This window comes from Amphibalanus amphitrite, unplaced genomic scaffold (assembly GCF_019059575.1).
Source record: "Amphibalanus amphitrite isolate SeventyFive unplaced genomic scaffold, NRLGWU_Aamphi_draft 000528F_arrow, whole genome shotgun sequence".
Classification (NCBI taxonomy): domain Eukaryota; kingdom Metazoa; phylum Arthropoda; class Thecostraca; order Balanomorpha; family Balanidae; genus Amphibalanus; species Amphibalanus amphitrite.
The window spans coordinates 47,713-73,513 of NW_024882022.1; the positions used below are offsets into that span (position 1 = coordinate 47,713).

The following is a 25,801-nucleotide window of genomic DNA, read 5'->3' on the forward strand; positions in this document are numbered from 1 at the left end:
GCGCCTCCCGTGATGGCGTTCTTTGATCCGAGCCTGCCGACCATGCTACAGACGGACGCCGCTCGGACCAAAGGCCTCGGATTCGCGCTGCTCCAGCGACACGGCGACACCTGGCGGCTGGTGCACTGCGGCTCCCGGTTCCTGACGGACACGGAGTCACGGTACGCCGTCGTGGAAATCGAGCTGGCCGCCGTGCTGTGGGCGTGCCGGAAGTGCCACATCTACCTCGCCGGCCTGCCGTACTTCACACTGGTCGTGGACCACCGGCCACTGGTCCCGATCTTGAACCAAAAGCAGCTGAGCTAGATCGAGAATCCCCGGCTGCAGCGGATGCGAGAGAAGCTGACGCCGTATTCCTTCACTGCCAGCTGGCAGAAAGGATCCGACCACCGCATACCGGATGCGCTGTCACGCGCTTCAACCAGCGACCCGACCGCCGACGATGAGGTTTCAGAGGACGCGGCGGACCCGCTCTACGCAGCTGTAATCGCAGCTCTGCACGCTGAGCGGGCGTCCGAGGACGGTGCGCGGCTAGCGCCGCTCGTGGACCCCAGTCTGGAGAGAATCCGAGCCGCCGCCGACCGCGACCCTGAGTACGAGTCCCTGCGAGAGGCAGTCTTGCATGGATTCCCGGAGCACCGGCACGAGGCGCCACCCGCCGTCCGCCCATACTGGGGCGTGCGGAGCATGCTGGCGCTGGACGGCGGTCTGATCGTCCACGGCCCTCGACTGGTGATCCCGCCAGCCTCCGACGCGACGTCCTCAACCGTCTGCACCAGTCACACCAGGGGATCGAGAGGACGAAACGCCGTGCCCGTCTCTGTGTGTACTGGCCGGGCGTCGACCGTGACGTCACCAACGTGGTGTCGTCCTGCCCGCGCTGCCCGCAGTTGGCGGCGAGCCACGCTAACGAGCCGCTGTGGCAGGAGGACGACCAGCCGAGCCGGGTGTTTGAGTCGGTTTCGGCAGACTATTTCCACGTCGCCGGCCGGACGTACCTGGTCTACGCCGATCGACTGTCCGGCTGGCCGTACATCTTCACCTGCCCGAGGACAGCATCGGCCGAGCACCTGACTCGGGAGCTGCGTGCGCTGTTCGCACAGACTGGAGTCCCGACGGTTCTCCGTACGGACGGCGGACCGCAATTCACGTCGGAAACTCTGCGCCGTTTCCTGATCCGATGGGAGGTGCGCCACGTCATCTCGTCGCCGCACTACCCGCGGTCAAACGGCCACGCCGAGGCGGCTGTCAAGGCAGCAAAGAAGCTCGTCATTACGGTCTCCATGGGCGGCCAGCTGGACGAGGAGCTGCTGAGCCGGGGCCTGCTGGAGCTGAGGAACACGCCGCGCGCAGACGGCCGATCACCGGCACAGGTGTTGTTCGGACACCCGATCCGGTCGGGCGTGCCCACGCACCACCACGCGTTCGCGCCCGAGTGCAAGCGCGCCGCCGCCGAGTGCGAACTGAAAGCCGCTGTAACCCGGGAAGCGGTCACACGCCGCCACGACGCGACAGCGCGCCCGCTGTCGCAGCTCAACATCGGCAGCCGGGTCGACATCCAGGACACCGATAGCGGCCGCTGGGACCGCCCCGGTGTCGTGGTGGGGATCGGCCGGCGCCGCACCTACCTGGTGAAGACGGGCAGCGGGCGGCTGTACTGGAGGAACCGGCGGTTCCTGCGGCCGTACCGACCCTGCTGGACACTGCAGCGCCACACGCCGCCAGTCCGCCCCGCACGACAGCAGCCGCGCCTGCCGCAGCCCCAGCAGCACCAGCGGAGACGATCTCTGCCGCCGCGGGAGCAGCACCGAGCGCGCCGCCGTCGCCGCAGGCCGCGCCGCGCCGCAGCGGCCGCGTGCACCAGCCCCCCAGGCGCCTGTCCGTGCGCTGGGGTGGCGCCACGTACTGCCAGTAGTGGCCTTGTGCGCCCAGACCCGGGACGGTCTGTTTTGGGATGGTGCCAGTGAAGACGATGTGATCGTCTTGAGGGGAGATGTTGTGTTGCGATCCAGCCCCCGCACGGCTGCTGGCCGTGCCGGCGCGCGCCTCTGCCACTCACACCGCTGGCCGTCCCAGCTCGGCGCCTGCAAGCGCCTCTGCCGCCGCCAGCTGACGGTGCGCGCCGAGCGGCACGGCTGGCGCGGGTGACGAGGGGCGGCGCACGCCATACTTGTTGTCTTTTGTGTATCACTTGGCCTCGCTCGGATCACGGTCCAATAAATCGCTTTAGTTCTCATTATTCCTCTCTCACTCTCAACCGACGAAAAGAAACAAAACAACCATATAAGGGAAAAACGAGTGTACATTTTGTCATCCTTGCTCGGCATTGATAGCGTCCTCCTGAGCCGAAATTGGCGCCCTCCTGACCCAAAATTGGCGCCCTCCTGACCCGAAATTGGCGCCCTCCTGAGCCAAAATTGGCGCCCTCACCAATTCTAGCCCCCTCCAAAAAAATTCCTGGCTGCGCCCCTGCTTGCCATCGATGTTTCGTGCATTGTATTGTGGAAATTGACAGCCCTCTATTGCGCTCTCCGGCCCGCCTAGGCGGAGTCGTTGAGAGCCAACGCCGACTAGCGACCAAGGCATTTGTACCGGTGCACACTGGGCCGGTCGCCAGGTCTAGCACGACATGGGTAAAAAATCGAACTTTGTGGATGTGCAATGAAACCTATACCAATTTGTTCAAAAATGATCATACTACATTGCTGTGGTCTTTGTTTTCCAACACAATTGCTATTTCATGGCGAAAACTCAGCTTAAACACGAACTTCGGAATCGTTTGGACCGAACTCGTCCCCCGCACTCTTCGACAACGTATCTTTGATCCACGAAAACAATCACAATTTGAGGAGGAATTCCACATTTATATCCATCAAACGATAGCTCCGGGTCTGCAGAACACACATAACCACATGAAAATGGCGAACTCGTACTTGGTTATGATGTATTGGCACCGCAAAGATTTAAAGACGAAAATATAATTTCACATAATTGATGTCACACACAAATAGACTTTTAAAAAAAGTACCTCGGAGTACCGCTTCGAAAATCTCGCTACATGTCAATGATTCATTGCACTACAAGATCCAACAGTAATTTTTTGCGACTTTTTGCGACTTTGGATGTACCAGCCAAACATCAACCCGCGCCGGACCGGTGCTCGGCGTCAAACGCGCCGGGCCGGGAAATGTTGATTGAACACTCCCCTTCTAACTCGGCTCTTGGGCCACATAGCGACACGTAGTAAGTGGCATTCGAAAGAGCGCCCGAAATTCCAGATGGAGTAACTAGTCATTTCTAGGTCAGGTCAAAGGTCACGTCACCAGAGGTCATCAAAGGTAAAATGTTGCATATATCAACATTTCTCGAAAGCCGGCCCTTACCTCGGGGACCAATAGAGCTACATCGTCGCGGAAAAGTGCATTCAATTGCTCTTTTAGCGGTCTTTCTGAAATAAGCCCTCACATTTGGCTTAACCCTCGCCCCTAGTGGTGTTTTTCCAGCCGCGAACGTATAGAAGGGGTCCGTTGGACCCCCCCCCGCCGTTTCGCCCCTGATCAAGCTAGAGCTTCGCGGAAAGGACGAGCGTGTTGCCCGTGACAAGAGGAAGCTGATGATACCCAATTGTAAGGTCCTAGGTCATCGGTTGACCTTCCAGGTCAGGTCAATGACCCAAAAGTCGGGAAAATCGGGACCTGTTAGAACGTCGTAAAGGGTGGCTGCTATGGGGTTTTTGGGTGCTGATCACGAATATAATGTTATTTACGATTATAGATGATGTCTTCATACATTTAGGCCAGGTCGGGTCAGGTCAGGTCAGGTCAACCAGTAAGGGTTTTGCCGGGTATTTGCAGTAGGTGGCAACCGCCTCTGACAGCTTTGTAACATGTTACGAAGGCACCAAAGCTACATAGTAAATGTTCAAATGGTTGCTAGATTCGAATTCAGCTCCAAAAACTAGCCTAGAAACATGTAAAACTCGAAAAAGTGAACCAAGGTCATTAAAGGTCATTGACCTTACCTGACCTTCTGGTGACCTTGACACCCACCCTAATGCATGGGAGCAACATAATATCCCATGTTTGAACGCTTTAAACCAAGAAAAGACTGCAAACCCGCGGCTAATGCGAGCCGACATACGCTGAATCGCGATTCCGGTCAAACATGGTCTAGAAAGAAGGTCACAGGTCAAAGATCATTAAGGTCAGGGTCATGAAATTTTCAGGTTAACTGTAAAAGTAGTTATCGCGAGGGCCCTGAAAGTTTCGTTGCGATCGGCCGCTTTTTACGCGAATTACTCGCGAAAAACCAAGGGTTCCGTTCGAAGATTCAGGCCCCGTCGCGCTAGAATGGCATATCGGCCCACTGTGCGGTGGTCACCGGGTGCCCCTCCCCAACGCCCTTCCCTTTACCTCCTACACATTATATTAAACAACTGTAGGGGTTTTCCCCTGAGCTCTTTGGCTTCAGCGCGGGGTTTTTGCCCTTTGCGATAGGCGTCAGGGTTTTTGTTATTTAGGATTTGTCCTTGACCAACACACCCCACATCAGTACACTGACACCCTTTCACAAGTGTATGAATCTGTAAATAAATGTAACAAGTGTCTGCGTCTGTGTTTTGTTCCGGCTTTTTCGGCACTTTGGCTAAAATTAAGTACTCCAATAAGATTTGCTCACACATACTAAGGTTAGGCTCCCACGTTGCTATTGCTTCCGGGTTCACATAAACCGGCTTAATGTAAAACTTGGTTCCTGGCCAAAATTGCCAGATGTAATGACCCCCGGCTCCAGACTGGCTTTAGAGTTTAGGCTGGCGGAGCAAAAAAGAAAAAAAGAAAGAGCGGCCATATCGGGGGCACACCCACGAGGGATTTACGAAAGGCCTGGCGTTTTGAAGTAAATTCTTCAACGTTTTGGATCAGTTAGGGGACAGAGCGCTGACGCTTCCGTTTATCGTTATCGTCCACAATGACCTCGTCGATCGTGAAAACGTCACCCTGTACTGGACTGGTCATCCTTGGATCCAGACAAACTCGGCTCGCCCCTGGTGTATCCAGCTCACTCACCGGAAAAAAAAACAGAATCACTGCTGCGGGTGAACCGACCAGTCGCGCTAGTTCACAAATTAGCTTCTCTGATTCATTCACTCTGAATTCCGAATAAACTGAATTTTGGTAAGGGGCTCTTATTTCAGTCACATCACCACTGCACAGAACTTGCGAGACGCTAGAGGCCAATCATGGCTGCGCGAAGATGGGAAAATACTAAATGCATGGTCTACACAAGGTGCGACTTAAAGTGCGACTTGAAATAAATAGAAAGAGGTAAATTGCAAATTGTATTGTGAAAAATAAAACATAATTAGCTGACAGGGAGTAAAAGATCTTTCCCAAGCCAAGCTTCCTTTGACAATACACACACAGAGGAAATGCAGAGTGCGACAAGACACAAATGATATCTTTATTTAAAGAAAAAGCCATAGCATACAATACATATAGCATAAGCAACAAGCATAAACAGCCTCTGGAAAATAATTTAAGGACATCATGGCCATTCCTCATTCCTCTGCCAAACCAATTCCATTCCGCGTGAATTTTTCCCATTTCTTTGTACGAGTATTTTTCATAGTTTTCTTTACAGCAGTCAAGGTAGATAGTTTTCAGAATTAAGCAGTAAACAAAGAAGAATTTCATTGTTTTTTGGAAGCCCATTCCGACCACATCGATCTCTAAAAGACGATCTCTAAAACTGCTCACAGCGATTGAGCGAGCCCAGCACTCTGACGCTGACTTCATTCGGTGGGCAAAACTTTATACGGGTTCAGGATACCTTGCGGGTCCATGGCGTGCTTTAGCGTCTTCATGAGACGTAGGGCGACCGGCGTCTTGTTCAGATGGAGAAGGTTGCGCTTTTTGAAGCCGATGCCATGTTCAGCGCTAATGCTGCCACCGTTCTTGGCAGTCCACTCGAACAGGTGAGGCTCAATGGCTGCTTCCAGCTCCGCGTCGAAACGTGGCGCAGTCACATTCAGATGGATGTTCCCGTCGCCTACCGAATACAGAGAAATGTCAATCAAGCCACCCGTTCATCCTGGGCTGCAACTGCAACCGCGCTGCTTGTTCTGTTGGCTTGTCGCCATATGGAAATATATAATATGTATAGAACGAGGCCGGTGCAAATAAATTTTCAAGGCCGACTCAGCCTGGAAACTCAAACTCGGCTTTCGGCCTCGTTCAAAGATCATTAACTCACGCCCCGCTGGGGGTCCTGGATTTCGACGCCCTGCTGGGGGGGGGGGGGTTGAACAACCCCCTTCTAACTCGACTCCTGAGCCACGTAGCGATACGCGGAAGGCGGCGTTCGAAAGAGCGCAAAAAATGACGAAAACACTTCAGTACACTTTGGTCACTTTTTTGGTCAGGTCTAAGGTCAGGTCACCAGAGGCCAGTGAAGGCAAAATTTCGACGATTTTCAGGTCGAATGTCAACAATTTCCAAGAAGCCAACGCATAACTCGGGAACACATAGAACTAGAGTGTCGCGCAAAATCGCATTCGATAGCCCTATTAACGCCCTTTTCTGAGTATTGTTTCAGATTTGACCTAGCGTGAAGCGTCAACGGTTTTGCCTGCAGGGCAGGGGCGGTGTCACGGATTTTTGATAGGGGGGACGGATTGACTGACCGAAACCCCTAAAAGACTGTCTTCCCGATTTCTGCCCTGTGTACTACAAATTGTTACCACCACTACGACACCGCAATTAAGCACACTGCAGTGCTAGCACAATGGAATTTAACCAAATAACGCACCTTATATCATATACGCAGACTTCAATTTTTTTAAGGCGTTAGTTCTTTAGAAACAGCTTTTGACGAACCGAGCCGCACATGTTTTGGTTGATATCCCCACAGAGCAAATATTCACGCCGTACACTTAGGCCTCTGTTGCAGAAAAATTCCAGCAAAAGAACCAGTCGGGGGCAGGTGCAGTGGTCTGGACCCAGCTCGACGATACCGTCATGGATTGCGTGGGTATGTTACTTTCAGCCTTCAGATGTAACGGTACATAGTAGTATTAAATATTTTTTATGCATTGTCTTTGGAGGGCTTAAACAAAAGATCAGACATGTCCGAGCTAAGCTCTTTTTCTCCTGTGTTAGTGTGTTAGAAGCTATCGTGACAAAAAAAGAAAACCTTTGGGACGGCACCCCTTCCCAGACCCAAGGGATTAACATCGTAAGCATGAGGCAAAAGGGCGCCAAGATCCGCTGTCTCTTACATCCCTTTGTTTTTTTTCACTCCGGCAGGCAGAGACAACTACCTGACGTCGTTTAAGGTTCCTGGCGGGATTACCTGGGGCCAGATGATGACGAATCAGCAAGAAGCCGGCCCAGAAACCGCACTGACAACCGCGGGAGAAACGTCATCAGCACCCAGTATCTACTTCACTACAGAAGACGGTCGGTTGATAGGGCTGGGCACGCCGCTCGCCCAGTCTCCGGCGACCAATGCGACCACGATAACCACCACGGTCCTCTCGACCGTCCCCTCGACCAGGGCAGGCTCGTCAAACGCAACAACCCCTTCGACTGGTCCGCCCCAGGAAAGCGCCATGGCTCTCTCGTCCGGCAAGGCCTCGTCAGCTGACGCAGCCCCTTCGACTGGTCCGTCCCACTCCCAGGGGAGCGCCACGGCTCTCTCGACCGGCGAGGCCTCGTCAGCTGACGCAGCCCTCCCGACTGGAGCGTCCCAGGAGAGCGTCACGGCTCGGGCTCTCTCGACCGGCGAGGCCTCGTCAGCTGACGCAGCCCTCTCGACTAGAGCGTCCCAGGAGAGCGCCACGGCTCTCTCGACCGGCGAGGCCTCGTCAGCTGACGCAGCCCTCTCGACTGGTGCGTCCCAGGCATCGGAGAGAAACCGCGATGAGATTGAAGCGCGCCTCCAGCTCATCCGCTCAACGCCACTCTTTAGACGGACGCCGGAGGAGGTGACCCTTCTCCGCACCTACCTCAGCTTACAGATCCTGGAGGACCTGCTGCAGGGAGGAACTCCCAGACCAACCCTGACATATGTGCTATGAGCAGGGCTGCGGAACCGCAGCTAGAGCTGGATCCGGAGCCGCCGGAGCCGGCATCTTTTGCCCGGAGATGGAGGCGGAGCCGGAGCTGTCGAAGTTGGTGGCGACTCCGGCTAAATTTGTTTGTTTTGTTTTTAAGGAAAAGGTTAACTTAATTAGTTCGGTTTGACAGTACGGACAGTAAAACATGTACGTACGTCATGGGCCATCACGTGAATGAAATTCGCCTCAAATATATTATTCCTTTCTTGTGAAGGAAATAAACCATTTTAAGAAGTAATTAGTTTCAAGCTTCCTCTTCATGGTTCTGGCTTGGACTGAATCGTATGTCACATGAATTGTAAATGAACACCTAACCATTACACATGGTAGGTACAGAAGTTTCACTCAAAGGTCAAACATAAACACACTGTCAATCGCAAATACCTTACAAAAAGGCTAGCAACCATCAAACATGTTTTTATTTGCTGCTCTCCCTCTCCCTTTCGCTCCCTCTCCCGCTCGCTCCCTACACCCCTCGCTCCCTCTTCTCTCCCTTTCCCCAAGCGTATACAAATACACAAACACTCAAGCACACGTACAGTCTGTCTTAAAAGTACCGCGCAAAGTGACGGCGGATCCATCAAGCCTGACCAAGGAAGGGCCTGCTAAAGTTGAGTCACCGAAGCAATTGACATCCTCATCCATTCCCAAGTCAATTGGTTCGGTGACTTTCAAATTATAGCAGGCCCCAGGTCTAGGTTAGGCTTGATGGATCCACCGTCACTTTGCGCGGTACTTTTAAGACAGACTGTACATAGCCATAGGCCACTGGCCATGAGTAGACGACTCTGCTGTCGCCTAGCTGCGGTTGGCCCGAGTATCGACCAGCTAATGGCGTACGAACAGCCGCACGAGGTCATTGCGGCGCACAAGACCCGCCCGCCTCTCGGCGCCTGCCGCCGGCAGCTCTGCCGCCCCGTCAGCTGGCTCCTGCACCATTCCTTCATCTTGCCTCAGTGGTCCGAGCCATTCGCCGAAGTCACCGCCCTTGATACACATATTGTGTAGGATAAAGCACGTGTGGATAACCGCCACGCAGCGGGCCACACTTTTCAGGCGCAGCCCGAACTCGAGCGCCCCGAACCGCATTTTCAAAACGCCGAAGGCGTTCTCCACCACCACACGAGTGCGCGCATGAGCGGTATTAAATGCGCGCTCCTCGGCGGTGGTGGGGTCTGCAATGGGCGTCATGAGCCAGGGTGGCAGGCCGTAGCCACTGTCCCCCAGCATCATGCCGCCCATTACAGGATTTCCATTCCTGAAATAGTCGGGCAGCCCTGATGTGGCTAAAACTCGGGCGTCGTGCACCCGACCGCCACAATGCACGCTCAATGCAACGATTGAGCGGTCGGGTGCAGCGACAGCCATCACATTGAGGGACGGGAAGCCTTTCCTATTGATATACGCCTCCCGCTGCTCTCGGGGGACGGTGAAGCGTACATGGGTGCCGTCGATGCACCCCACGATGTCGGGCAGCCCGGCGACCTGTCGAAAGTCCTCCTTGAGACGTCCGAGAGCCGCCGGGTCGCTCGGCCAGGTGATGACCCCTGGGCAGCGGTGGATTATCGCATCCGTCACGCGGTGAATGGCGAGGCACACGGTGGCCTCGGAGACGCCGTGGCCGTCTCCCACCAGGCGCAGATACGCACCGGTAGCATAGAACCGCAACGACACGAGCAGCTGCTGGCGAGGTGTCAGTGCCATATTTAAGCCCGTGTCGTGCGCCACCGTCCCGCTAATGAGGTCTTCCAGTGCAGTGGCGACCTCGACGCTGAGGCGGAAGTTTTCCCTAAAGAGAAACGGGATTTAAGGTTATATAAAGCTTTCGAATGAATACAATGACACTCTTGATATGCGGCATACAGGCACCCATGCACATTAAGTAGTCACCTGAATGTCGTTGGATGCAGTGCTCCCATGTTGATGCGCGGACGGGGCCTCCGCTGGCGGCGCTCCCGAGGCTCAAAATTGTCATCATCGGCCATAGTCAATCCGGCAATGCATAGGCGTTATCTGGAAGCAACATGCATAAGATGGTTTTGATCCGTGGTCGGCACCATTTAAAAGCATGGCTTGCGGACACAAGTGGGTACACCTACACATCGCAATGTTTTTTTTACGGCACATGTACATCAGCAACTATGACTATGACAAAACTGCGTATCACACATGTAAGTAGGTAATTGCACAATGTACATAATCCTTAACCCGCGCATGACTGGGATATTTTCCATAACGCGAGTGGCTGGAGACGGGGGGGGGGCGACTCTACAGAGCCCCCCCCCCCCTCCTTATCTCCGAAACTAGGTACTGGGCCGATCGTCAAAATTCAAACGGCCTCTGATAGCCCTGGTAAAACTGACGAGCGAAACCTAATTTCATTGACCTCGAGGACTCAGAGGGGCCCTAGTGGTCAGATACAGACACTAGCAGTTATTCACAGGAGGCACCAGCCGCCAGGTGAAGGATCTTATCTGTCAGGCTGGTTTTTGGAGTGGTTTGGAGTGTTTTTTTTTTTTAATTTTCAACATATGTTTTGGGTCTCCCCCCTCTCTACAGGGGAGCGTACGAGACCGTCTTTATCTATCTGCCAACGCTTTTGTCCGCGAATATAGAGGTCAACAATGCTGTGGCTCCCGAGTGCCCTTCTAGCGCGACACCTATATGAAATGTAGAGAGACATCTAACGGCTGTTCCCACTTCCCACTCCGCAGTGGAATGGCCATCGCCCCGTCATAGGCGGATTCATGCGGGCCGTGGCCGAACATGACGGGACTAGCGACTAGCCCCTTCCATTAGAAATTAATTAGTTGCAGAACGTGATATGTTTATAACAAAACGAGTGACTGAGGACGTTTTAGAGTGAAGCTGTTTATCAAATTACATAGAGTAGCAAATGTAAGCAAATTACAAAGAGTTTCGGCTTTTTTGGCCCCTGCCTGACGGCTGACTGACAACGCCACTGCATGAATATCGATAACAAAGTTGTTGCTCGTCAACAAATAAAATTGAAATACATGTTACAAAAAATATAAACAACTCAAAAACATGTGGCTTCTACCAGCAACATGAACATTGAAAAAAGCGCAAAATTTTAAATGCCTATTTATACTAGTTATTTGCTCCATCGATAGCTTGGAAGAGTTTATTTCTCTACGACGGGGGGAAATAACGCGGTCTGGCGCAGTTAGCGCGCGAATTGTTGGGGTCCATTTCCACGTGGCGCGAGTCGAGGCCATTGAAGTTGAGAATCGGTATATTTGGTGGATTCAAGGGCATGTGTTACTAAATAAAATTTCCCCATGGCTGGGAAATTCACATCTGTGTATAAGGGTCACAAAAGCCATCTTTCGTGATTGACTGTGAGAAGGTAAGGTAAGGGAAGGGGAGATAATGGCAGCTCAAGCTGGAATGATACCTATGCATAGTGCACAAGTGATTCCAGGCAAAATTTAACATGGGCAAAGCTTCGTAAATCATATTACTGTTTTTAACCAGAAGAAATAAAACAAGTCTCAGATGAAATCCCTCTGTTGCACCCTAGGCTAAGAATTAAATAAAAACCTGTATTTCACGACACAAACCACGTCAACCTAGAAAAATGTTCATAAAATACGTTCTTTTAAGTGACTGCATTGGGTGGTGCTGAATTCAAGTTTAGTTGGTGCGAGCTAGAGCACATCAGTAACAAGTGCCGATTTAAAAGTTCTGTAAAATTATTGATAGTGCTCCACAAGGCCACTTTCTTCAAAAGCCCTGTTGATGAAAATATAATTTTACTAGCCAGTCATTCACATGGGTCCGAGAAATTGACCTGGGATCTGAATTATGTTCTTAAACTCTAATACCACTGATCTTGATCTCACCTACAATAGGATCACAATCATGTACCTATCCGTAGGTGGAACTATGGTCATGAGTACCCAAATATAGGAACGTTCCCATTTTTGGGAACGCAGTTCCCAAATATGGGAACGGGCGTTCCCATTTATGGGAACGGGCGTTCCCATTTATGGGAACGGAAGGTAATTTTTCGGCCGTTCGCCCACTAAAACTCATTAGTGCATCACGTCTCAAAAAAGTGCACGCTAATTTAAGTATGTACTAAATCTCTATAAAATTATCTTTAATCTGACCGTTGAACAATGAAATTGACCGTCGAATGATATTTTTAATGATTTTTTGAAATGACGGAATGGTGAAAACATGGGTTATACTACATTTAACATGCAATTTTAAGGAAAATGAAGCGTTTTTTACATTTTGAGGTCAAGTATAATAATTTTCGCCTGGTTATGAAGTTTCATACTAGCGACACTAGATGCTGAAATATGCAAGCGAACACGCGGACAGTCCCGAGATAATATTGTTGACATTTGGTGTCGAGGCGGACGACTGCGTGGGACGTCAGTGATTTTACCGAACTACTGTTGTAAACTCAGTTTAAGTGGTTAAAAATTATTCAGCTGTATTTTATCAGCCCGGAAAGACATATTTTATTTGGATGCTAGCTGTTTAGCGTTGTTTTATGAGGAGCGTCATGAGCGTGGTTTTTGTTTTCCGTGTTTCTAAGCATGATCGTTTTGGGGAAATTTCTCTTATATAGGTCGCTCTGTGTGGCTTATTTATAATTTTTATGCTGATTTCGATCATTCCTCGTGCCCATCCTACCAGGCCTTTTGCCACTTACACTCATTAAGAAAGGAAAAAACTAGATTGTCATTGGGACTAGGTGTTTTGAGGGTGTAACATATTCAGCGTTCCCATTTTTGGATACTTCCTTGTGCTCGTCAACTATCGGTGATAAACAGACAGGTGCTTGACATGTCTCCACCCTCGGCGCGGACGGTGGATATAGGTATGGAAGACCTTGTTGAGCATCGCTGAGCGTTGTGAATTACATAATCCTGCAGAGGGGGGCGTGCCCGCTGCGAGATCGACGGGAATAAAAGCGCAGAAGACCGGGCGAAACATGCAACGGTCTTGCCGGAAAGGTCATCTGATAATTGTTGCGTAAACAATAATTTGCGGCGTTGGACGTGATGCTTGTTAATGAAAAGAGCCCCTGAAAGGCGTCGGTGAAATCGTTCCCAATTTTGGGTACGCCGTTCCCATAATAAGGAACGCTTGCAGCGCCAGTGTACGAGAGCGTTCCCAAATTTGGGCTCGTGGCCCGGATGATGGACTGCTTTAGAAATAGGGGAACGATTTGAAACTACGATGGGCCTTACAATATCAAACTCTTTCCCAACAATATTGAGACAAATATCAGGCGGTTCACGATCGTTTTATATTTTTTGGACGTCATTTAACGGTTCTTTTTCTTGTTTTAAATAATGCCTACATGGCGTTCCCATATTTGGGTTTATCGTTCCCAAACATGGGAACGAAAATGCGTTCCCGAAAATGGGTACGCTTGACCATAGTTCCGCCTACTGAGTTACCTACCTATATAATTTGTTGATGGTTTCATTGGTATCATACATCATTACCTCTGTCGGTACTCTCTCTTTGTGGCCATATAATCATAATAGGATCATTTGTGGCAATTTATATTAGGTGTTTCAGGGATATTGTGTGATTACACATAGCAATTTACATAGGCGGCGGAACGGGGAGGCGGTGTTTCATTTTTCAGTCTTTTTGGTGGCAAATCACACCTAATGGGGAAAATATTTTCATCCCTAAAATATGAATGACCGACTTTACTTCATCTCTGAAAAGAGTTGCATGTAGGTATTCCCAACAGCCAGTTCACATGTCACTTGACAGTGATGCACCCACATCCTTTTGTTCCACACCCTGTCAAGATCCTGACATGAAATCCTGGTTTATCAGTTAGCATAAAAATTGGCATTACACCATTTTGCAAAAATACTGCAGTTACTTACTTTCTTTTTTCTCATCCTAGGATTTTTTTCTTCATCGGCACACCCAACCAATACCCAATTTTAGAACACTGCGGGGAGGGCACCTTGGCACCGTGGCCCCCTTTGATTTTGGCATTTTAACATTAGCCCTATGGGCATTGCATGGAAAGAATGAGACCAAAAGTCAGCAGTGCCCCCCCCCCCTAACTGAAGGTGTTCCGCCACTACTTTCAATTTATAGTTTTGTGATACTTAAGGACATCAAATCACACTGGAAAACCGCTTCACATTTTGCAAATGGTGGTAGATCTTAAATCCTTGTGCGAACAGCTGTTATTGGCTTATGCTTTGGTTTGTTGTCAGATCTTATTAGATCATAGACGCAAGAAATAATTTTTGAGTGGGATCCAAATTCTGGTATGATCTTATCTTTTTGTTTTTAGATCCACTGATGTAATTGATCTATCACATGCCTCCATGCACATATGATACTAAACTAACCTACCTAACAGCTACCAAATATCTTTGACGTGCCACTTGAGATGTACTATAATGGAAGATGAAATATCCAGTAATCTCAAATTAAAGTTTTCTTGAGAGCATAGAGCAGAAATTGTAATTTTTCTTTTTCAACATTGACTGTTTGATGTACCTTGGCTTTTGTCATATTTAGATGACTCTCTTTATTTTGAAGAGCACATGAATTTTATTGTTTTGACCATGTCAATTAGTTTGCAAATGATCCCTTAACCCAGCGAGTGTTGTCATTGTGACATTTTGATTTTGATAGAAAGACACCTATTTATTGTCAGCATTTGAAATGAAGAACATACACATTAAGGGAAGATTTTTTTGACTTCTCATTGCAATTCATTACAGAGAGCAAGCATTTTTAACAAAACATGATACCTAACGTACTCAATTTTCCTAGTGGGCTAATGCCGCAAGTATCACCTTTAAATGCATATTTAAAAGCAATTAAACTCAGTCTCAAGCCTTCTACAGTGCATGGCAATTTTCTCAAGAATATTTATATTTATTATGTGTTATTGGCTACGTCATGCATAGATGAAACATTACCAAGCAAGAGAAACATTTTGATATCATTATTTATACAATAGTTCATCTCACTCACCTTTTCAATGTCTTCACTGTTGCGATGACTTCACTTTTACCTAAGCTTTTGCTAGTTATTTTGGAGGCCCGAATTTACCTTCAAAACGTCAAAATTTCCTCCGCGAGTACTACTTTCCGGCTTTCGGTGCAAGAGGAAAACAGTCGGTCGGACTTTAACAATTGGTAAGTTCTCATGCCGCTCGGTAGAATTTCTAGGTAAATTTTCACGGTAGCGTTTTTTGGTAGGTAGTTTGGTGCAAGAGAATTTAGGTAAAATCTGAATTTACCTAGGTAGGTAGTTTGGTGCAAGAGGCTTCTGGATAGGGTTTTCGTGTTGCCGAATGAGGCGAAACGACTTTGATTCGGTAGTGCCTCATAAATCCCTGCTACGGTGAGCAGCGACGAGTCTGAGACTGCTTCTAAAACGCGTCCTTCACTTCCGGCGGGGTCGTCATTTCCGGCCGCCATTGTTCAGAGGCCTCTTGCACCAAAATACCTAGCTAGGTAGAATCGGCAAAATACCTACCTAGTAAAGCTACCTACGGCGGTAACTTCTCTTGCACCATCCTACCTACCTACCTAGGTAAATTTGACAGCTCGCGTTTTTAGGATTTGTTTTGATTGGCTGTTTGGCGACGAATTATTTGTGGGCGCAAATAAATAGTAACTAAAGAAAACAATTATATGGATATTGTTTTTATTAATATACATTTTGGTATTATGAAATCATTTTTCAATTACGTTAATACCGATAGAAGTTATTTCGATATTAAATTACTTGAACAAATAAGCTTCGTTTCCATGGCAACGAGTGAGTCTTCAACCAGGCTGTTCTGCTACGGAGGTTTATCGCTTTGGTACGGAGAAGCACCTCTGTGAAACCATGCTCGGTAGAATTTCTAGGTAGATTTTCACGGTAGCGTTTTTTGGCAGGTAGTTTGGTGCAAGAGAATTTAGGTAAAATCGGAATTTACCTAGGTAGGTAGTTTGGTGCAAGAGGCCTCTGATAGACTGCCAGACCTTATTGGGACTCCGCTCGCAGATATTTCTCTGAAGCTCCTCTCGCCGGTCGCGACGCAGCGCGGCCCGAACAGAGCGATTCAGCTCCTTGTAAGCTGTCGACTGACGACCGGACAGTCGTAGCGAGGCGCGGCGCTGGGACATAACTTGCCTCTGTTTTGTATTCCGACTTGTAGCCATGCAGTCTCTCGGTGCTTTTTGATCGTAGATCGGGGATGGATATGGCTAATCCTTTCCGGAATGCCGCGCTGGCGACGATCGGGTGGGAAAGGGAGGGCAGGAGGGTAGCCGCGTCCCGACTCCGTGCTCATCTCAGGTTAAACACGCGGTGAAGCATCAGCTCGCGTTTTTTTTTTTTTATTGGAGCGTTGCTAGTTACTGGAGGGTTTGTTGACGAAAGTCTACTATTGCTTCGTAAATAAGCACCCGGCATTTGGTGGGGGTATTTCGCCACCCGCCATTTGCTGGGGGGGGGGGGTAAACGCCCCCAGCCGATAACTCGAGAACCTATAGACGCAGCGAAACGCACGAGAGGGCAAACGAAAGAACACGACGATGTTACTTCCTACATTTATCATGCTCCTCGCAGCAGCTCTCAACGATATACGAAACAATAAACTTCAATCGATTCCCTAGAGGTAACTAAAATTTGGTGCGGCTGCGGCGCCGTATTTTTAGCTATAGCGCGGCGAAAAAGTGGGGATGTAGGTACCTACGCCCCCTCCCCAGCTACTCGCGGATTTTAAAGGAATTATCAGGCCAAGGGTTTGAAAATTTGCAAGGGATCGACTTGTTTTTGCTATTGCTGGATTTCAAAAGCAGTGCTGATTCTAATGATATGCATACCTACGCACTAATGGTCACTCTTCAGACTGGTATTTAGTGTTAATGCCAGTAAGACACCTTTGGGGGGGGGGGAGGCGACAGATGAGCGAGCGAGGGGGTGGCCCTTGCATGTGCGTAATTGCGAGGGGGATGTTACTTCCAACTGACTTGTGCACGGTTGACGGTAGTCGGTACCCTACTAACCGGTCTCTAGCGATGTACATACCAAGGCGATGTCTATAGGTTGCCCCCCACCTTAGGATTTTGTTTTGAATCGTCGCTAATATGAAAAGGCTGTGAATTTGGTAAAAAGTTGGTACTTTAACTTAGGTACCTGATTTTCCCGAGTTTGTTTGGTTTCGGTATTTTCCCATGGTTTATGCTTGTATTTGCTTTGGTATCGGTATCACGATTTTCCTTAAATTGACATCACTAGTATGGTGTATAGCAGCAGCTTAACCCGCGCCCTGCTGGGGGGGGGGTGTTTGAACACCCCCCCCCCTTGTGGTTTGTCGCGAATATCTATAAAACGGCGGCGCGGAGCGCCGCCGTTTTTGGTACACCTTATCATACATCAATTCTACACATGTTGTAAAAATTTCAGACCAAGGTCATTCAAGGTCAGGTCACCAGGTCACTTGAAGTGACCTCACCTCATAAAAAGTTTCAATGTCTGTCATAGCTAGACCGAGTGACTGATCGCTTTGAAACTTTCAGCGATTGCTAAGAGCAATAGCACGTACAAAATGTATATCTCAGAATTTTATATCGATGACCTGAGGTCAGGTCAATTTTGCGACCTCCCCATTATAAGTCAATGGGAGAAAATTGAAATGCGCCTCTTTTGGACGAAAGACATTATAAACACTCCCAACACTGAATTACAAGTAGCTTAGACACACTGAACATGAAAATGGTGTCCGTGACCCCTGTTTATGCCCTGAGGTCATCTTAGGTCACGAATGGTATCTAACAGTTTTTCGCAAATAACTTTTGATAGAGGCATGCTAGAGCGATGAAAACGCATTAGATGTGTTCAGCTCGACGATACGGATCGACTGATATGCAACATGACCCTTTCGGTCAGGTCATGACCTTGACCTGAGGTCAAATTTTCAAGTTGACTTTTCAAGGTCAAGTTATAGTTCATTCGATGCGTCTTGACGAGAGGAACACGATGCCGGTAAAAGTAAGCTCTTGCAAGGCTTGGGTCAAAAGTTATTGGAGAAAAACGGTTTCCGAAAAAATCGGCTATTTTTGCAGTTTTTGTCTCCTGAGGCCTCTTGCACCAAACTACCTATCTAGGTAAATTCAGATTTTACCTAGATTCTCTTGCACCAAACTACCTACCAAAAAACGCTACCGTTAAAATTTATCTAGAAATTCTACCGAGCGGCATAAGAACTTACCAATTGTTAAAGGTAGTGTGCCAGCTTTCCTGGACCATATGGAGTTAATGACCCGGATAAGGAGAACCGGATTTTTAGAACTTATCCATACCTTCAAAACTTATGGAAACGTCTTAGATTCTTCAAATTTTGAGTACCCCAGTGCGAAATTCGCCCCGACGGGTTGTCGGTCGTACCCCAACCACATTTCACACCACTATGAACAATAAATGCACACACTAAAATCGCTATTACCGATAGGCTCATCCAATCAAGTTTCGATAAACCCGTTCATCATCATCTCCTGCGGTTTCGAACACGCCTGTTAGGTGGCTTCTGATGCTCGTCGAGGTCGGAATTTCCAAATACGCGTGGTGCGTCGGGCCGCGCGCTCTGACTTCGGCCAAGAAAAATGCGTCAGCTGATCATTGTCATTTCTGCCACTTGCGTGTGGTGTAATGGGGTCATAACTTAAGAGACGGCTGTTTCATATCAATTATTTTACATAAAATCATATTTCAAACCACAAATTAATGTTCGACAGCCAAATTTAAGAAACAATACCAATACAGGCTTACAGTTTAAGGCTCGACATTGTGTTGTCTACGATTAGACAGCTGATAACTCATTCCCGTACGTCGTATGGTCGTAACACTATAATGACCTTTGCTTATTGTCACAAGTGCGCCGCATTCGCGATTGTTGCTCGACGCCTGTTTGCAGGTGAGCCCACTACAGTTGTTATACATATCTAAAAACCGATAAACTTTTAGGCGAAAAAGGCACTATTCCAGGCCCATTTTTGATTTTTTTTTGCGATATTAGGTAAAAACAGAAGCTTCTTATCCTAGGAAAAATAAAACGGGAAATCTTTCAAAGGTGGCACACTACCTTTAAAGTCCGACCGGAGGCCTCTTGCACCAAACTACCTACCTAGGTAAATTCAGATTTTACCTAGATTCTCTTGCACCAAACTACCTACCAAAAAACGCTACCGTGAAAATTTACCTAGAAATTCTACCGAGCGGCATAAGAACTTACCAATTGTTAAAGTCCGACCGGCTGTTTTCCTCTTGCACCGAAAGCCGGAAGGAAGTACTCGCGGAGGAAGTTTTGACGGTTTGACGGTAAACTCGGGCTTCCAAAATAACTAGCAAAACCTTAGGTAAAATGATTCAATTAGTAACAATAGGCACAATACATGATAATCCACGGGTACTTATATGTAAATAAGCATTACAAAATGTTTAGACAATGATAAATCAATGTTTTATGAGTGAATAATAATATAATTGACCAAATGCTCCATGGGTTCACAGAGGTGCTTCTCCGTACCAAAGCGATAAAACTCCGTAGCAGAACAGCCTGGTTGAAGACTCACTCGTTGCCATGGAAACGAAGCTTATTTGTTCAAGTAATTTAATATCAAAATAACTTCTATCGGTATTTACGTAAAAGGAAAATGATTTTATAATACCAAAATGTATATTAACAAAAACAATATCCATATAATTGTTTTCTTTAGTTACTATTTGTTCAGCGCCCACAAATAATTCGTCGCCAAACAGCCAATCAAAACAAATCCTAAAAACGCGAGCTGTCAAATTTACCTAGGTAGGTAGGTAGGATGGTGCAAGAGAAGTTACCGCCGTAGGTAGTTTTACTAGGTAGGTATTTTGCCGATTCTACCTAGCGAGGTATTTTGGTGCAAGAGGCCTCGGCTGTTTTCCTCTTGCACCGAAAGCCGGAAAGAAGTACTCGCGGAGGAATTTTTGATGGTTTGACGGTAAACGCGGGCTTCCAAAATAACTAGCAAAACCTTAGGTAAAATGATTCAATTAGTAACAATAAGCACAATACATGATAATCCACGGGTACTTTTATGTAAATCAGGCATTACAAAATGTTTAGACAATGATAAATCAATGTTTTATGAGTGAATAATAATATAATTCACCAAATGCTCCATGGGTTCACAGAGGTGCTTCTCCGTACCAAGGCGATAAACCTCCGTAGCACAACAGCCAGGTTGAAGACTCACTCGTTGCCATGGAAACGAAGCTTATTTGTTTAAGTAATTTAATATCAAAATAACTTCTATCGGCATTTACGTAAATGAAAAATGATTTCATAATACCAAAATGTATATTAATAAAAACAATACCCATTTAATTGTTTTCTTTAGTTACTATTTGTTTGCGCCCACAAATAATTCGTCGCCAAACAGCCAATCAAAACAAATCCTAAAAACGCGAGCTGTCAAATTTACCTAGGTAGGTGGGTAGGATGGTGCAAGAGAAGTTACCGTCGTAGGTAGTTTTACTAGGTAGGTATTTTGCCGATTCTACCTAGCTAGGTATTTTGGTGCAAGAGGCCTCTGCACGCAAAACCGTTGACGTTAGGTCAAATCTGAGAGAATTACTCAGAAAGGGCGTTAATAGGGCTATCGAATGCGCTTTCCGCGGCGCTGTAGCTCTATTGGTTCCCGAGTTATGCGTTGGCATCTTGGAAATTGTCGACAATCGACTTGGAAATCGGCGAAATTTTGCCTTCAATGAACTCTGGTGACCTGACCTTTGACCTGACCAAAAAATTGACCGAAATGATTTCGTCATTATTTTCGACGCTCTTTCGAACGCCGCCTTCCGCGTATCGCTACGTGGCCCAGGAGCCGAGTTAGAAGGGGGGGGGGGTGTTCAGACACCCCCCCAGCAGGGCGTGGAAATCTAGGACCCCCAGCCGGGCGCGGGTTAAAGGACTTTAACCCTCGCATGTGTGCGGCGTTTGCCAGCTTCAAACGTGTAGGGGGGGGGGGTCGGTTGGACCCCCCTTGCCGTTTGGCCTCTGATCGAGCTAATGCTTCGCGAAAAAAACGAGCATGCTGCCCGTCACGAGACAAAGCCGATGATACCCAATTTTGAGGTCCTAGGTCATTGGTTGAACTTCCAGGTCAGGTCAATGAACCCCCTCGCGATTGGCTCCTATGGCACTTAGAAACGCCAAATTTACAGGGTAGGTGGGTCAATAGGAGATCTCGCCCCTGTGAAAGTTTGGCGACTCTTAGTCAATATTTAGAGGGTATTTGAGGGTATGAATGCAAAAAATTTACCAAAACATGTCAAACATTTTTCGCTTATAACTTTTTACCTAGTAAAGATAGAGCAAAAATAAAAGCACCAGTGAACTCAGGACGTCCGTGCACATCGAATGATATACTTTATTACCAATTTAAGTGAACTCTGGAATTCAGTTGCCGCTAAGCTAGTCCAATTTTCCCCTGACCTTGTACCGGTTTTGTGACCTGGTGACCTAACCTGAAAATACCGGGACTTCAAATTTTCAGGAAAGGTACGAAAAGGTTGCCCCAGAGGGTATGCAAAATTTGGCGCCGCTACGCGCCGCCGTTTTTACGGTATTTGCGAAAAACCTTAGGGGGTTGCATCAACCCCCCTCGCCGGGCGAGGGTTAATAGCCGTTTTCACGACGGCCATCTGGTACACATTTGGGGCACATCTGGTAGAGATTAGGTGCAGATTTGGTCAAATTAGGCTCATTGTGTCTCTTAGCAGCTATCAGCTAGGGTTGCACTAATTGCTTATATGCCTGCTTTGTCATATTATCAGAGAGCATCATCGATTAAAACACTGAAATAAATTCATAAAATGAAGATATTTGCTGTAAAAGAGATTTGGTGCAGATTTGGTCAAAAAGGTGCATTCGCCTGATAGCCCGTCGTGAAAACGGCTAATGACAACTGTGTATTTACTTTCTTCTTTTATCGCTCCGAAAAGTGCCTATCACAAACACAGACCGACATGATGGCGATGCTTGTGGTCATGATACGGCCACACTCGTGCTTCTCGGCGGGTTTTCAAGCTGGCCGCTGGCCGCTGGTCTCTTGTGGATTCAGCTGCGTCCACGTGGGAGAAATAGTGACCGCATGAACGAAAGCGGAATGTGGGAGCGACCTCCCCTTGGACGTTATCTAACACGTGGAATTTTGGCGGCCACCATTGCCCTTTGTATCAGACCCGGAGTCGGAGTCGGAGCCGGAGTCGGAGTCGGAGTCGGAGTCGGAGTCGGTCAGGAGCCCGGAGTCGGAGTCGAAGTCGGATTCGGAACAGCACTACCACGACTCCAAAACCCTGAATTACAAAGTGCATGCATGTACCCTTCAGAGTGTCTCCAGGGTAGGGTCCTGATGAAACATCTCTTAAAGTTTTCTTAAGCTAAGTGTAGCTTATTACGGTGGCCCATGAATCGATTCGAAGGTATCATAGATTATAGATTTTAGATGCAGCATGCTTTGATATCCATCAGGAATGGAATCGAAATCACAGATAAGGCACTCCCACTCGGATGCAGACGCGTGCAATGTGCATGGGTCCGAACTCCGAATCACGAAAGGTATGCATGATCTCAGTGGATCTAGGAATCCTGATTGCTCTGTTCCGTCGTTTCCCTGGACTCAGGATACTCAAGTTTTCCTCAGCCCGTAATGTATTCGAGCATAGTCCCCTGTACTGCGTTCTATATTAGTTTATGCTTCGTCTGTTTCGTCATTCCTTCTTGGAGCCGTGCAGTCTCTCGCCGCTTCTTGATCATCCCTGGGAGCCGGGAAGGATGGGTAGCGGGTACAGCTAATCCCTGACCACCTGTAGGCTGTAGCGCCGTCGAGGTTCGGCGTGGCAAGTAGGGGAGGGGGGCTGGATGGGGACCGGTTCCCCTTCGCGAGGTGTGACGAGGAAGGGTGACGGCTCTGTCCCGTGGAGCGCTGACCCACGCAGCCGATGTGACACGTTATAACTTGTAAGTTTGGACGCATTAGTTTCCAAGCTTTTGTCAGCCTTGGGGACCGTAAGTATGCCTCGAAGCGATACATCCATTGGTCACCGCAGGAATTGGAAGTCGTGGTAGCGGTGCTTTGACACTGACTCCGGACTACTTCTCCGGGTTCCTGTTCAGTTTGAACTGAAAATAATTCTTCCCGGAGCTGACGAATTAAAGGGACCCTCCCATCTTTGAAAAAGCTAATGTATTGCCATAAAAGCGATGTCCTCGGGTTCAGAAAGATCAAAAATGAATATTTACCAATTTTCACCGAAATGTATTCACTGATTTTCAAGATAATATACTTTTAATTTTGTTAACTTTTTGGGATCTCCGTTGTTCCTAGCGACTTCATTTGGAAGCAATAATATGACATCCTTTTAGTGCGGCAGACGTTGCGCGCAAAGCAGCATATACCATCACGTGTTAACGATGGTTTAGTATGAGATTTAAAAATAGGTAGATCTCCGCTGACGTCACAAATTTAACCCTATTCCGGGCGGGCTCTGAAAGGTTCGATTCTGGGCGGGGGCCTTTTCGGCCCCCCCTTCAGATCTCAAAAACTACACAACGCAGCGACAAACGGCAAACGGCGTGCGATAGGTCGTTTAAAGATCTACAACTTTTACATAAAACATTTTCAGGTCAGGTCAATATTGAGGTCACCAGAGGTCATCAACGATAAAATGTTTTGGAATTAGTTACCTAAATAACTTTTAAACTAAGAAACAAAGAGACATAAAATTAATACATTTTTTGTTGCTATCGTCGAGGCGATGCGAAATAAGTATGCGATGACCTTCACAGGTCAATTTGAAATTTGATCCCAGGTCAAGGACAGGTCAACATCAATGAGATTGTGGGGTATGGTCATGCTGCTACCAAACGACGCGCCTTGACCAGGCGAGCAGTTTGGTACCACTTACAAGTCTTAAGCACCATCATGTCGTGATTTATTGACAGAAAAAAACGATTTATGACGTCACATGACCTCAGATGAACTTTCCCGGTGCCCCTGTCAATTAGCGGCACCAGGATCATCACCGATGAGATAATTTTCCATAATATTGAAAGAAGTGGGTGGTTTTGACTCGTTTACACGAAGCAGGAGGCGTTTCAATATTTTCCCATACATAGGTTCGCAATGTAAAGGTCACGAGTCTGGCCTGACCTCAGGTCACAGACATAAAAATTCTGAGAGTGCACATAATGGTACCCTAACTAGAACCTGAAGAGAAGAAATTGATCCGTCAAAAACTCTAGCTCTGGCGTGATTGCAAACTTTTCTGAGATGAGGTCACCAAACCGCCTCTGGTGACGTGACCTGACCTGACCCGGCAACTTTTTTTTGTCAACATGTGCGCAATTAATGTTCAGAAAAAGTCACCGAGTATGAGCTTTCAGTCTTGCGACGTTTGGCAATGGTAGAAGAAAAACCTGAAGGGGGCCTTAAAGGCCCCCCGCACGGAATAGGGTTAACCCTCGCCCTGGCAGGGCATTTTTCAAAACACGGCCTGGCAGGGGGGGTTGATGCGCCCCCCCCCTCGCGATTGGCTCCTATGGCACCTAGAAACACCAAATTTGGTAGGTAGTTGGGCCCCCTGGATTTCTCGCCCCTGTGCAAATTTGGTTGCTCTAGGTCAATATTTAGGGGGGTTTGGGGGATATAAATGTAAAAATTTTGCTAAAAACAGGTCAAAAGTTTTTCGCTTATAACTTTTGATCCAATTAAGATAGAGAAAAAAAAAAGAAAAGCACCAGTGAACTCAGCACGTCAAGGCGCGTCGAATGATATACTTTGCTGTTTGCTTAAGTGTACTTAAAGTTTTTCTTAATTTTTAAGTAAACTTTAATTAACTAATGAAGTTCAAGTTAACCAAATTGCATCATATCGCATATCATTCGATTTGGCTGATCACCAGGAACACAATGATACCATTTTTTTAAGCTCTAGCGTCATTATGTGCCAAGTTATTGGCAAAAACGTCATTTGACCTCAGTTGACCTCATTTGACCTGACCCATGGATAAGTACACCAAACAAAGAAGCACCAAGTGACCTGCTGTTACTTACTATGGTTTCAAAGCACAAAAGTGATGGAACGAAGCGGATATCTCCAGTATTTTCCGAATTTAGTATTTTCCCATAGGCTTAACATTACGACGTAATGACCTCTTACTGACCTCAGGTCAGTGACCTAAAAAACCCGAACTATATGTTATACAACTCGGTGAATTTAGCACATCCCGAAAGTTTGAAGGAAATCAGTCCAAAACTGTGAGTTGGACAGGTGCAAAAAGAAAATTGAAATTTGACCATAACCTTGTACCGGTTTTTCTGACCTGGTGACCTGACCCAAGGTCACCCGGACTTGAAATTTTTAGGTCATATGTAAAAGGGTTGCCCCATAGGCTGTGCCAAATTTGGTGGCGCTGTGCGCCGCCATTTTTACGCTATCTTCGAAAAACCTTAGGGGGGGTTGCATCAACCCCCCTGCCAGGGCGAGGGTTAACCCTCGCCGGCCGAGGGGGGGCGGGTGCCGTCCCCCCCATAGGGTTTTTTCGCGATAGCTCCGAACACGCTGGCGATAGAGAGCTGAAACTTGGCATACCTGACCTTTGATCCAAGCCGCATCT

At 47.8% G+C, this 25,801-nt stretch overlaps 4 protein-coding genes across 5 annotated transcripts in view; 2 read left to right on the top strand and 2 right to left on the bottom strand.

Moving 5' to 3' along the window:
- Positions 1 to 330: 330 nt before the first annotated feature.
- Positions 331 to 2,148, top strand: LOC122393295. The gene is made up of 3 exons (XM_043389193.1): positions 331 to 732; positions 780 to 1,882; positions 2,013 to 2,148. Exons 1-3 carry the CDS (start codon positions 331 to 333, stop codon positions 2,146 to 2,148), a joined length of 1,641 nt encoding a protein of 546 aa, XP_043245128.1.
- A 3,279-nt stretch (positions 2,149 to 5,427) lies between these two features.
- On the bottom strand, positions 5,428 to 15,353 carry LOC122393288 (putative nuclease HARBI1). Of its 2 annotated transcripts, XM_043389186.1 has the most exons (3): positions 15,122 to 15,353; positions 10,007 to 10,129; positions 8,832 to 9,905 (listed from the first exon to the last, which is right to left on the bottom strand). In XM_043389186.1, the coding sequence occupies exons 2-3, from the start codon at positions 10,099 to 10,101 to the stop codon at positions 8,945 to 8,947; spliced, it is 1,056 nt and encodes a 351-aa protein (XP_043245121.1). In that variant the 5' UTR covers positions 10,102 to 10,129; positions 15,122 to 15,353; the 3' UTR covers positions 8,832 to 8,944. The 2 variants fall into 2 exon arrangements, with proteins under 2 accessions (XP_043245122.1, XP_043245121.1); XM_043389187.1 differs by lacking the exon at positions 15,122 to 15,353 and having other exon boundaries at positions 5,428 to 9,905; positions 10,007 to 10,287.
- Positions 5,428 to 25,801, bottom strand: part of LOC122393290 (D-2-hydroxyglutarate dehydrogenase, mitochondrial-like) — a 130,067-nt gene continuing 109,693 nt past the window's right edge. The window contains exon 4 of the mRNA XM_043389189.1: positions 5,428 to 6,048. Coding sequence (XP_043245124.1) covers positions 5,792 to 6,048 — 257 coding nt within the window. The 3' untranslated portion in view covers positions 5,428 to 5,791. The remainder of the gene's footprint in view (positions 6,049 to 25,801) is intronic.
- Positions 6,639 to 8,347, top strand: LOC122393289 (nuclear pore complex protein DDB_G0274915-like). The gene is made up of 2 exons (XM_043389188.1): positions 6,639 to 7,029; positions 7,305 to 8,347. The coding sequence occupies exons 1-2, from the start codon at positions 7,017 to 7,019 to the stop codon at positions 8,075 to 8,077; spliced, it is 786 nt and encodes a 261-aa protein (XP_043245123.1). The 5' UTR covers positions 6,639 to 7,016; the 3' UTR covers positions 8,078 to 8,347.

Excerpts from the sequence above, each read along its gene's own strand:
- LOC122393295 (XM_043389193.1), top strand. The coding sequence starts at position 331 with ATGCGAGAGAAGCTGACGCCGTATTCCTTCACTGCCAGCTGGCAGAAA. Across the intron at positions 733-779 it reads TCGTCCACGGCCCTCGACTG|TCACACCAGGGGATCGAGAG; the intron begins GTGATCCCGCCA and ends CGTCTGCACCAG. Across the intron at positions 1,883-2,012 it reads AGCCCCCCAGGCGCCTGTCC|CCCCCGCACGGCTGCTGGCC; the intron begins GTGCGCTGGGGT and ends GTTGCGATCCAG.
- LOC122393288 (XM_043389187.1), bottom strand. The coding sequence starts at position 10,101 with ATGGCCGATGATGACAATTTTGAGCCTCGGGAGCGCCGCCAGCGGAGG. Across the intron at positions 9,906-10,006 it reads CTGCATCCAACGACATTCAG|GGAAAACTTCCGCCTCAGCG; the intron begins GTGACTACTTAA and ends GTTTCTCTTTAG.